The sequence below is a fragment of the Oncorhynchus tshawytscha genome, unplaced genomic scaffold, assembly GCF_018296145.1.
Source record: "Oncorhynchus tshawytscha isolate Ot180627B unplaced genomic scaffold, Otsh_v2.0 Un_contig_7909_pilon_pilon, whole genome shotgun sequence".
Lineage (NCBI taxonomy): Eukaryota > Metazoa > Chordata > Actinopteri > Salmoniformes > Salmonidae > Oncorhynchus > Oncorhynchus tshawytscha.
In genome coordinates, this window is record NW_024609380.1 from 115458 (window position 1) to 127500 (window position 12043).

The 12043-nt window shown below is 45.4% G+C and overlaps 1 protein-coding gene and 1 long non-coding RNA gene across 5 annotated transcripts in view; both read right to left on the reverse strand.

The window, feature by feature from the left end:
* Positions 1-2563: 2563 nt before the first annotated feature.
* Positions 2564-12043, reverse strand: part of LOC121844686 (lysine-specific demethylase 4A-like) — a gene marked incomplete at its 5' end in the record, with an annotated part of 37750 nt that continues 28270 nt past the window's right edge. Inside the window, 2 exon segments of the mRNA XM_042315065.1 lie at positions 2564-3695; positions 5823-5900. Coding sequence (XP_042170999.1) covers positions 3528-3695; positions 5823-5900 — 246 coding nt within the window.
* Positions 6416-7389, reverse strand: LOC121844687. 4 transcript variants are annotated; one of them, XR_006082116.1, is made up of 4 exons: positions 7273-7304; positions 7130-7223; positions 6693-6768; positions 6416-6597 (listed from the first exon to the last, which is right to left on the reverse strand). It is a non-coding gene; the product is annotated as an uncharacterized LOC121844687 (long non-coding RNA). The 4 variants fall into 4 exon arrangements; XR_006082114.1 differs by having other exon boundaries at positions 6479-6521; positions 6598-6768; XR_006082117.1 differs by lacking the exons at positions 6693-6768; positions 7273-7304 and adding an exon at positions 7348-7389 and having other exon boundaries at positions 7111-7223.

The window sequence follows — 12043 nt, forward strand, 5'->3', positions numbered from 1 at the left end:
ACTCCTGCCTCATCAAATCATTCTACCTATACATCACGCTCACTCCTGCCTCGTCAAATCATTCATTCTACTATACATCACGCTCACTCCTGCCTCGTCAAATCATTCATTCTACCTATACAACACGCTCACTCCTGCCTCGTCAAATCATTCATTCTACCTATACAACACGCTGACTCCTGCCTCGTCAAATCATTCATTCTACCTATACATCACGCTCACTCCTGCCTCATCAAATCATTCTACCTATACATCACGCTCACTCCTGCCTCGTCAAATCATTCATTCTACCTATACATCACGCTCACTCCTGCCTCGTCAAATCATTCATTCTACCTATACATCACGCTCACTCCTGCCTCGTCAAATCATTCATTCTACCTATACATCACGCTCACTCCTGCCTCATCAAATCATTCATTCTACCTATACATCACGCTCACTCCTGCCTCGTCAAATCATTCATTCTACTATACAACACGCTCACTCCTGCCTCGTCAAATCATTCATTCTACCTATACATCACGCTCACGCTCTCCTGCCTCATCAAATCATTCATTCTACCTATACATCACGCTCACTCCTGACAAATCATTCATTCTACCTATACATCACGCTGACTCCTGCCTCAAATCATTCTACCTATACATCACGCTCACTCCTGCCTCATCAAATCATTCATTCTACCTATACATCACGCTCACTCCTGCCTCGTCAAATCATTCATTCTACCTATACAACACGCTCACTCCTGCCTCGTTAAATCATTTATTCTACCTATACATCACGCTCACTCCTGCCTCATCAAATCATTCATTCTACTTATACAACACGCTCACTCCTGCCTCATCAATTCATTCTACCTATACAACATGCTCACTCCTGCCTCGTCAAATCATTCATTCTACCTATACATCACGCTCACTCCTGCCTCATCAAATCATTCATTCTACCTATACATCACGCTCACTCCTGCCTCATCAAATCATTCTACCTATACATCACGCTCACTCCTGCCTCGTCAAATCATTAATTCTACTATACATCACGCTCATTCCTGCCTCGTCAAATCATTCATTCTACCTATACATCACGCTCACTCCTGCCTCGTCAAATCATTCATTCTACCTATACATCACGCTCACTCCTGCCTCATCAAATCATTCTACCTATACATCACGCTCACTCCTGCCTCGTCAAATCATTAATTCTACTATACAACACGCTCACTCCTGCCTCGTCAAATCATTCATTCTACCTATACAACACGCTCACTCCTGCCTCGTCAAATCATTCATTCTACCTATACAACACGCTGACTCCTGCCTCGTCAAACTCCTGCCTCACGCTCACTCCTGCCTCAAATCATTCATTCTACCTATACATCACGCTCACTCCTGCCTCGTCAAATCATTCATTCTACCTATACATCACGCTCACTCCTGCCTCGTCAAATCATTCATTCTACTATACAACATCACGCTCACTCCTGCCTCGTCAAATCATTCATTCTACCTATACATCACGCTCACTCCTGCCTCGTCAAATCATTCATTCTACCTATACATCACGCTCACTCCTGCCTCATCAAATCATTCATTCTACCTATACAACACGCTCACTCCTGCCTCGTCAAATCATTAATTCTACTATACAACACGGTCACTCCTGCCTCGTCAAATCATTCATTCTACCTATACAACACGCTCACTCCTGCCTCGTCAAATCATTCATTCTACCTATACATCACGCTCACTCCTGCCTCGTCAAATCATTCATTCTACCTATACATCACGCTCACTCCTGCCTCGTCAAATCATTCATTCTACCTATACATCACGCTCACTCCTGCCTCATCAAATCATTCATTCTACTATACAATCACGCTCACTCCTGCCTCATCAAATCATTCATTCTACCTATACATCACGCTCACTCCTGCCTCGTCAAATCATTCATTCTACCTATACATCACGCTCACTCCTGCCTCGTCAAATCATTCATTCTACCTATACATCACGCTCACTCCTGCCTCGTCAAATCATTCATTCTACTATACAACACGCTCACTCCTGCCTCATCAAATCATTCATTCTACTATACATCACGCTCACTCCTGCCTCATCAAATCATTCATTCTACTATACATCACACTCACTCCTGCCTCATCAAATCATTCATTCTACCTATACATCACGCTCACTCCTGCCTCATCAAATCATTCTACCTATACATCACGCTCCTGCCTCATGCCTCATCAAATGCCTCAAATCATTCATTCTACCTATACATCACGCTCACTCCTGCCTCGTCAAATCATTCATTCTACCTATACATCACGCTCACTCCTGCCTCATCAAATCATTCATTCTACCTATACATCACGCTCACTCCTGCCTCATCAAATCATTCTACCTATACATCACGCTCACTCCTGCCTCAAATCAAATCATTCATTCTCGTCAAACTATACAATCACGCTCACTCCTGCCTCGTCAAATCATTCATTCTACCTATACATCACGCTCACTCCTGCCTCGTCAAATCATAACAAACAAAGCAGGACATGGAAGTTATTTATTGTTTTCCTTACAGCAGTTAGCAATACTTTAAACATTTTTTGAAAGCCCCAAAAATAAATACAAATATTAAATTAAATAATTAGATCACCGTGTTTTTATTCAACACGGCGACAGTAGCGACTCTGGTTGCTTCCTCTTCTCGTCTCCTTTTTCCTCAACTCCTCGACAAGACCCAGACAAATTAAAGCAATATCAAAAACGACCGCTGTCTTTCGTGTGTTCGCCTTCACCTGTCCTTTCGGGTCAGTGTGAAATGGAGGATAAAAGGAAAGGAGACGAGTATACAAGGAAATGAGGAGAGGAAGCCGCTCTGAGAGTATGGAGACGCGGCCGAGGAGAAGAAGTAGCAGACGACAGCTGACATGCGGAGAGGGAAAACACTGGGACAGCCTCCCAAATAGCACCCTATTCCCTTATAGAAGTGCACTACTTTTAACCAGGGCCCAGTATATAGGGAATATGGTGTCATTTGGGACACAGGCTGGGACTGGGGATGCATTCATATTAAAAATAAATCCTCATGTAGATACAACAGATTCCAAATCCTCATGTAGATACAACAGATTCCAAATCCTCATGTAGATACAACAGATTCCAAAACGCTACTGTATTGTAGGCTTGTTTAGAAAGAAGAAAAATAAGAAGCTCGGTTTGTTTTTGTAAATATACAGAAAAGAAAAACGTGTTTTTGTCATTTATTATTAAAAAAAAAAAAACTCATCAGGTGACAAATTGTTGTTTTGAATTCCCCGACTTATGAGAAAGCACTGGGTAACCACCACAACGCATGATAACCTTTCTTCAGGACAATACAGTCCAATCAAAATTGTCCTCCGTCCAGCCCTCTTTCCTACCCCCCGACACACACACACACACACCTTCACATCCCACAGCTACACCCATACATCAGTGCATTCATTTGTCATCACTCCATCCACCCCTCTATCATTTCCCTTTAGGGCTGCGGGGTTCCCATGTGCTCTGGCTGGCGGTAAGGAGGCCTGGGAGGGCCACATAGTCTTTCTGGAAACGGGAGTTGGGCGTTCTCTGTCTCTTCCTCTCTCCCTGGGTCGTGAAGAAGGCGTCCTGGAAACGCATGCTGGATGCCGTTGACTGGAGAGAAGGAGATGGAGGAGAGAAGGAGAGGGAGGAGAGAAGGAGAGAAGGAGAGGGAGGAGAGAAGGAGAGGGAGGAGAGAGGGAGAGAAGGAGAGGGAGAAGAGGAAGGAGAAGAAGGAGAGAGAGGAGAGGGAGGAGAGAAGGAGGAGAGGAGGAGAGGGAGGAGAGAGAGAGAGGAGGAGAGAAGGAGGAGAGGAAGGAGAGAAGGAGGAGAGGAAGGAGAGGAAGGGAGGAGGAGAGGAAGAGAGAGGATAGAAGGGAGAGGAGAGAGAAGGAGAGAGAGAGGGAGGAGAGGAAGAGAGAGGAGGAGGAGGAGAGGAGGAGAGGAAGGAGAGGAAGGGGAGGAGGAGAGGGAGAAGGAGAGGGAGGAGAGGAGGGAGAGGAAGGGGAGAGAAGGAGGAGAGGAGAGAAGGAGAGGAGGAGGGAGGAAGGAGAGGAAGGAGGAGGAGAGGAGAGGGAGGAAGAGAGGGGAGGAGAGAGAGAGGAGAGAAGGAGAGGAGGATAGAAGGGAGGGAGGAGAGAAGGAGGGAGAAGAGGAGAGAGGAGGAGAGAAGGAGGAGAGGAAGGAGAGGGAGGGAGGAAGGAGAGGAAGGGGAGGAGATAGAGGAGATAAGGTACAAATGTGGTACAAGATGGGGTACATAGATCAGAGTCGATACAGTCAGTCTAGTCTAGTAGATACAGTCAGTCTAGTATAGTAGATACAGTCAGTCTAGTACAGTAGTATAGTGAGTCTAGTATAGTATATAGATCAGAGTCCATACAGTCAGTCTAGTATAGTAGATACAGTCAGTCTAGTGTAGTAGTATAGTGAGTCTAGTATAGTATATATATCAGAGTCCATACAGTCAGTCTAGTATAGTAGATCCAGTCAGTCTAGTATAGTATATAGATCAGAGTCCATACAGTCAGTCTAGTATAGTAGTATAGTATATACAGTCAGTCTAGTATAGTATATAGATCAGAGTCCATACAGCCAGTCTAGTATGGTGTCCTTTGACAGCTCTTTGGTCTTGGCCTTAGTGGAGTTTGGAGTGTGACTGTTTAAGGTTGTGGACAGGTGTCTTTTATACTGATAACAAGTTCAAACAGGTGCCATTAATACAGGTAACGAGTGGAGGACAGAGGAGCCTCTTAAAGAAGAAGTTACAGGTCTGTGAGAGCCAGAAATCTTGCTTGTTTGTAGGTGACCAAATACTTATTTTCCACCATAATTTGCAAATAAATTCATAAAAATCCTACCATGTGATGTTCTGGATTTTTTTTTCTTCTCATTTTGTCTGTCATAGTTGAAGTGTACCTATGATGAAAATCACAGGCCTCTCTCATCTTTTTAAGTGGGAGAACTTGCACAATTGGTGGCTGACTAAATATTTTTTGCCCCACTGTAGATCAGTCCATACAGTGAGTCAAGTATAGTATATAGATCCGAGTCCATAGTCAGTCTAGTATAGTATATACAGTCAGTCTAGTATAGTAGTATAGATCAGAGTCCATACAGTCAGTCTAGTATAGTAGACCTATCAAAGTTATTAAATTATTACAGTCAGTCTAGTAGAGTAGATAGTCAGTCTAGTATAGTATATAGATCAGAGTCCATACAGTCAGTCTAGTATAGTAGATACAGTCAGTCTAGTATAGTAGATAGTCAGTCAGTATCTAGTAGTCCATAGTAGATAGTCAGTCTAGTATAGTATATAGATCAGAGTCCATACAGTCAGTCTAGTATAGTAGATACAGTCAGTCTAGTATAGTAGATACAGTCAGTCTAGTATAGTATATAGATCAGAGTCCATACAGTCAGTCTAGTAGATACAGTCAGTCTAGTATAGTATATACAGTCAGTCTAGTATAGTATATAGATCCGAGTCCATAGTCAGTCTAGTATAGTATATACAGTCAGTCTAGTATAGTAGTATAGATCAGAGTCCATACAGTCAGTCTATTATAGTATATAGATCAGAGTCTATACAGTCTAGTATAGTATATATATCTCTATCTGTCCACATACTTTTGGTCACGTAGTGTATAATAGCATCATATCACACTATAAACAATACAGGACCACACAGGCCAGTAGATGTTTAGCGAGTACAATACTTACGTAAAGTCGCCCTTTCACCTTTTTGGGAAGGTCTTCATCCAGAGTATAGACATCCTCTCGCTTAGCTACCACCTGGGAACCATCCTCAAACTCCACCTGGGAAACCACACACACACTTATTAATACACATCAATTTATTCTGTGGATATTATATAATCCAGTTCAATTCAGTTTCTGTCCGTAAATGTGATATATTTCTACACACTCTTCCTCATGGTTAGATGGAATGTTTATTTAATATCTGACCACTACTTAATACTAATGTTAAGTTACTATCAAAGCTATTAAACCTCCTGTCTATCCATCTACCTATCAAAGTTATTAAATATGATTAAACCTCCTAAATATGATTAAACCTCCATCTACCTATCAAAGTTATTAAATATGATTAAACCTCCTAAATATGATTAAACCTCCATCTACCTATCAAAGTTATTAAATATGATTAAACCTCCATCTACCTATCAAAGTTATTAAATATGATTAAACCTCCTAAATATGATTAAACCTCCATCTACCTATCAAAGTTATTAAATATGATTAAACCTCCTAAATATGATTAAACCTCCATCTACCTATCAAAGTTATTAAATATGATTAAACCTCCTAAATATGATTAAACCTCCATCTACCTATCAAAGTTATTAAATATGATTAAACCTCCTAAATATGATTAAACCTCCATCTACCTATCAAAGTTATTAAATATGATTAAACCTCCTAAATATGATTAAACCTCCATCTACCTATCAAAGTTATTAAATATGATCAAACCTCCTAAATATGATTAAACCTCCATCTACCTAGCAAAGTTATTAAATATGATTAAACCTCCTAAATATGATTAAACCTCCATCTACCTATCAAAGTTATTAAATATGATTAAACCTCCTAAATATGATTAAACCTCCATCTACCTATCAAAGTTATTAAATATGATCAAACCTCCTAAATATGATTAAACCTCCTAAATATGATTAAACCTCCATCTACCTATCAAAGTTATTAAATATGATTAAACCTCCTAAATATGATTAAACCTCCATCTACCTATCAAAGTTATTAAATATGATTAAACCTCCTAAATATGATTAAACCTCCATCTACCTATCAAAGTTATTAAATATGATTAAACCTCCTAAATATGATTAAACCTCCATCTACCTATCAAAGTTATTAAATATGATTAAACCTCCTAAATATGATTAAACCTCCATCTACCTATCAAAGTTATTAAATATGATTAAACCTCCTAAATATGATTAAACCTCCATCTACCTATCAAAGTTATTAAATATGATTAAACCTCCTAAATATGATTAAACCTCCATCTACCTATCAAAGTTATTAAATATGATTAAACCTCCTAAATATGATTAAACCTCCATCTACCTATCAAAGTTATTAAATATGATTAAACTCTCCTAAATATGATTAACTCCACCCTCAAAGTTATTAAATCTTAAACCCACCTAAATATGATTAAACCTCCATCTACCACCAAAGTTATTAAATATGATTAAACCTCCTAAACCCATTAAACCCTCCATCTACCTATCAAAGTTATTAAATATGATTAAACCTCTACCTCAAATATGATTAAACCTCATCTACCTATCAAAGTTATTAAATATGATCTCCTCCCTCTGATTAAACCTCCATCTACCCTTATTAAATCCACCTTAACCCACCTCATATGATTAAACCTCCTCTACCTATCAGTTATTCATGATTAAACCTCTCTTGATTAAACCTCCATCTACCTCTCCAGTTATTAAAATGATTAAACCTCCAATGATTAAAACCTCTCTCCACCTCAACCCACCTAAATATCCACCTCAACCCACCTCCATCTACCACCTCATGATTAAACCTCCTCTGATTCCACCTCCACCCACCTCTATTCTCCACCTCCTAAAACCCACCTCTCTCTAAATATGATTAAACCCACCTCTAAACCTCCACCTCAACCCACCTCTTCTATCTCCACCTCTCCTATCACCTCAACCCACCTCTCTCCACCTTAACCCAACTATCTCCACCTCAACCCAACTCTCTCCACCCACCCACCTTCCCACCTCTCTAACCCACCTCAAGTCCACCTTAACCCACCTCTCTCCACCTCCTAACCCACCTCTCTCTCCATCTCAACCCACCTCTCTCCACCTTAACCCACCTCTCCTAAATATGATTAAAGCCTCCATCTCTCCCACCTCTCAACCCACCTTAACCCACCTCTCTCTGCACCTCAACCCACCTCTCTCCACCTCAACCCACCTCTCTCTCCATCTCAACCCACCTCTCTCCACCTTAACCCACCTCTCTCCCCACCTCAACCCACCTTAACCCACCTCTCTCTCCACCTTAACCCACCTCTCTCTCCACCTTAACCCACCTCTCTCCACCTTAACCCACCTCTCTCTCCACCTCAACCCACCTCTCTCTCCACCTCAACCCACCTCTTTCTCCACCTCTCGTCACCTCAACCCACCTCTCGTCACCTCAACCCACCTCTCTCCACCTTAACCCAACTATCTCCACCTCAACCCACCTCTCTCCACCTCAACCCACCTCTCTCCACCTCTCCCCACCTTAACCCACCTCTCTCCACCTTAACCCACCCTCTCCACCTCAACCCACCTCTCTCTCCATCTCAACCCACCTCTCTCCACCTTAACCCACCTCTCTCTCCACCTCTCCCACCCACCTCTCCACCTCAACCCACCTCAACCCACCTCTCCACCTCAACCCACCTCTCTCTCCATCTCAACCCACCTCTCTCCACCTTAACCCACCTCTCTCTCCACCTCAACCCACCTAACCCACCTCTCCACCTTAACCCACCTCTCTCCACCTTAACCCACCTCTCTCTCCACCTCAACCCACCTCTCTCCACCTTAACCCACCTGTCTCCTCCACCTCAACCCACCTCTCTCCACTCAACCCTCTCTCCACCTCAACCCACCTCTCCACCTCAACCCACCTCTCGTCACCTCAACCCACCTCTCTCCACCTCAACCCACCTCTCTCCACCTTAACCCACCTCTCTCCACCTCTCTCCACCTTAACCCATCTCTCTCCACCTTAACCCACCTCTCTCCACCTTAACCCACCTCTCCCCACCTCTCTCCACCTTAACCCAATTCTCGTCACCTTAACCCACCTCTCTCCACCTTAACCCACCTTTCTCTCCACCTTAACCCACCTCTCTCCACCTTAACCCACCTCTCTCTCCACCTTCAACCCACCTCTCTCTCCACCTTAACCCACCTCTCTCTCCACCTTAACCCACCTCTCTCTCCACCTTAACCCACCTCTCTCTCCACCTTAACCCACCCTCTCTCCACCTTAACCCACCTCTCTCTCCACCTTAACCCACCTCTCACCCTCTCCACCTTAACCCACCTCTCTCTCCACCTCAACCCACCTCTCTCTCCACCTCAACCCACCTCTCTCCACCTCAACCCACCTCTCTCCACCTTAACCCACCTCTCTCCACCTAACCCACCTCTCTCTCCCACCTCAACCCACCTCTCTCCACCTTAACCCACCTCCTCTCTCCACCTTAACCCACCTCTCTCTCTCCACCTTAACCCACCTCTCAACCCACCTCTCTCCACCTTAACCCACCTCTCTCTCTCCACCTTAACCCACCTCTCTCTCCACCTCAACCCACCTCACCTCCACCTCTCTCTCCACCTTAAACCCTCTCTCTCCACCTCTCTCTCCACCTTAACCCACCTCTCTCCACCTTAACCCACCCTCTCTCTCCACCTTAACCCACCTCTCTCTCCACCTTAACCCACCTCTCTCCCACCTCTCTCTCCACCTTAACCCACCTCTCTCTCCACCTCAACTCCCCACCTCTCTCACCTCCACCCTCTCTCTCCACCTCTCTCCCACCCTCTCTCCACCTAACCCACCTCTCCATCTCTCCACCTCAACCCACCTCTCTCTCCACCTTAACCCCACCTCACCCCACCTCTCTCCACCTTAACCCACCTCTCTCTCCACCTTAACCCACCTCTCTCTCCACCTTAACCCACCTCTCTCCACCTTAACCCTCTCTCCACCTCAACCCACCCTCTCTCCACCTCAACCCACCCTCTCTCCACCTCAACCCACCTCTCTCTCCACCACCTCCACCTCAACCTCTCTCTCCACCTCAACCCACCTCTCCCCACCTCTCTCCACCTCAACCCACCTCTCTCTCCACCTCAACCCACCTCTCTCCACCTCCACCTCAACCCACCTCTCTCTCCACCTCAACCCACCTCTCTCTCCACCTCAACCCACCTCTCTCTCCACCTCAACCCACCTCTCTCTCCACCTCAACCCACCTCTCTCTCCACCTCAACCCACCTCTCTCTCCACCTCAACCCACCTCTCTCTCCACCTCAACCCACCTCTCTCTCCACCTCTCTCTCCACCTTAACCCACCCTCTCCACCTCTCCATCTCAACCCACCTCTCTCTCCATCTCAACCCACCTCTCTCTCCACCTCAACCCACCTCTCTCTCCACCTCAACCCACCTCTCTCTCCACCTCAACCCACCTCTCTCTCCACCTCAACCCACCTCTCTCTCCACCTCAACCCACCTCTCTCTCCACCTCAACCCACCTCTCTCCACCTCAACCCACCTCTCTCTCCACCTCAACCCACCTCTCTCCACCTCAACCCACCTCTCTCTCTCAACCCATCTTCTCCACCTCTCAACCCACCTCTCTCCACCTCAACCCACCTCTCTCTCCACCTCAACCCACCTCTCTCTCCACCTCAACCCACCTCTCTCTCCACCTCAACCCACCTCTCTCTCCACCTCAACCCACCTCTCTCCACCTCAACCCACCCTCTCTCCACCTCAACCCACCTCTCTCTCCACCTCAACCCACCTCTCTCTCCACCTCAACCCACCTCTCTCTCCACCTCAACCCACCTCTCTCCACCTCAACCCACCTCTCTCCACCTCAACCCACCTCTCTCTCCACCTCAACCCACCTCTCTCTCTCCACCTCAACCCACCTCTCTCTCCACCTCTCTCTCCACCTCTCTCTCCACCTCAACCCACCTCTCTCCACCTTAACCCACCTCTCTCCACCTCAACCCTCTCTCCACCTTAACCCACCTCTCTCTCCACCTTAACCCACCTCTCTCTCCACCTCTCTCCCAACCCACCTCTCTCCACCTCTAACCCACCTCTCTCTCCACCTCTCCCCCACCTCTCTCTCCACCTTAACCCACTCTCTCTCCACCTCTCCACCTTAACCCACCTCTCTCCCACCTCTCTCTCCACCTCAACGTGTGGAGGAAGGTTTTTTTCCCTCGTTAACACTTTTCTAAACCGTCGTCAGAGAGCAGCCCCGTGCGTCAGAGGCAGTTGTGCAACTTAACACGCGTTCCCACAGAGAGAGAACTAAACCAAACTGGAGACTTAAGTGGTTGTTTCTCCACCATCTTGACTTGGTGAATATTTCATCAAGTTTAAATAATGCAGATCATCGCCACCTCATTCTCCTCCATCATCTCTCACCATCTCTCCCCATCTGTTTTCTCAATCCTCCCCCTCTCTTTGCCAGTCTCTGTTTCTCTCGCTCTCTCCCTCGCCATCTCTCTCCATCTGTTTTCTCAATCCTCCCCCTCTCTTTGCCAGTCTCTCTCTCTCTCTCTCTACATAGAACTAACAGACTGGTTAAAGTTACCGAGTTCAGGGTACTAAAGATGACAAAAGTTGAGTGAGTTCCGATTACTGCCCTGTGTCCTGTCTTGGTTCTGGTCTAACACCTTTATGTAATGGCTGCAGTGTGTCCTGGCTTGGTTCTGGTTCTGGTCTAAAACCTGTATGGGTGCAGTGTGTCCTGTCTTGGTTCTGGTTCTGGTCTAACACCTGTATGGGTGCAGTGTGTCCTGTCTTGGTTCTGGTCTAACACCTGTATGGGTGCAGTGTGTCCTGTGTCTTGGTTCTGGTTCTGGTCCAACACCTTTATGTAATGGCTGTAGTGTGTCACGAAAGTCAAATAAGTGTATGTGTGTCCAGGATGCAGCAATTGGACCATGAAGACCTGATTCACACGGTCTCCTCTGAACAGTTGATGTTGAGATGTGTCTGTTACTTGAACTCTGTGAAGCATTTATTTGGGCTGCAACCTGAGGTGCAGTTACCTCTAATGAACTCTGCAGCAGAGGTAACTCTGGGTCTTCCTTTCCTGTGGCGGTCCTCATGAGAGCTAGTTTCGTCATA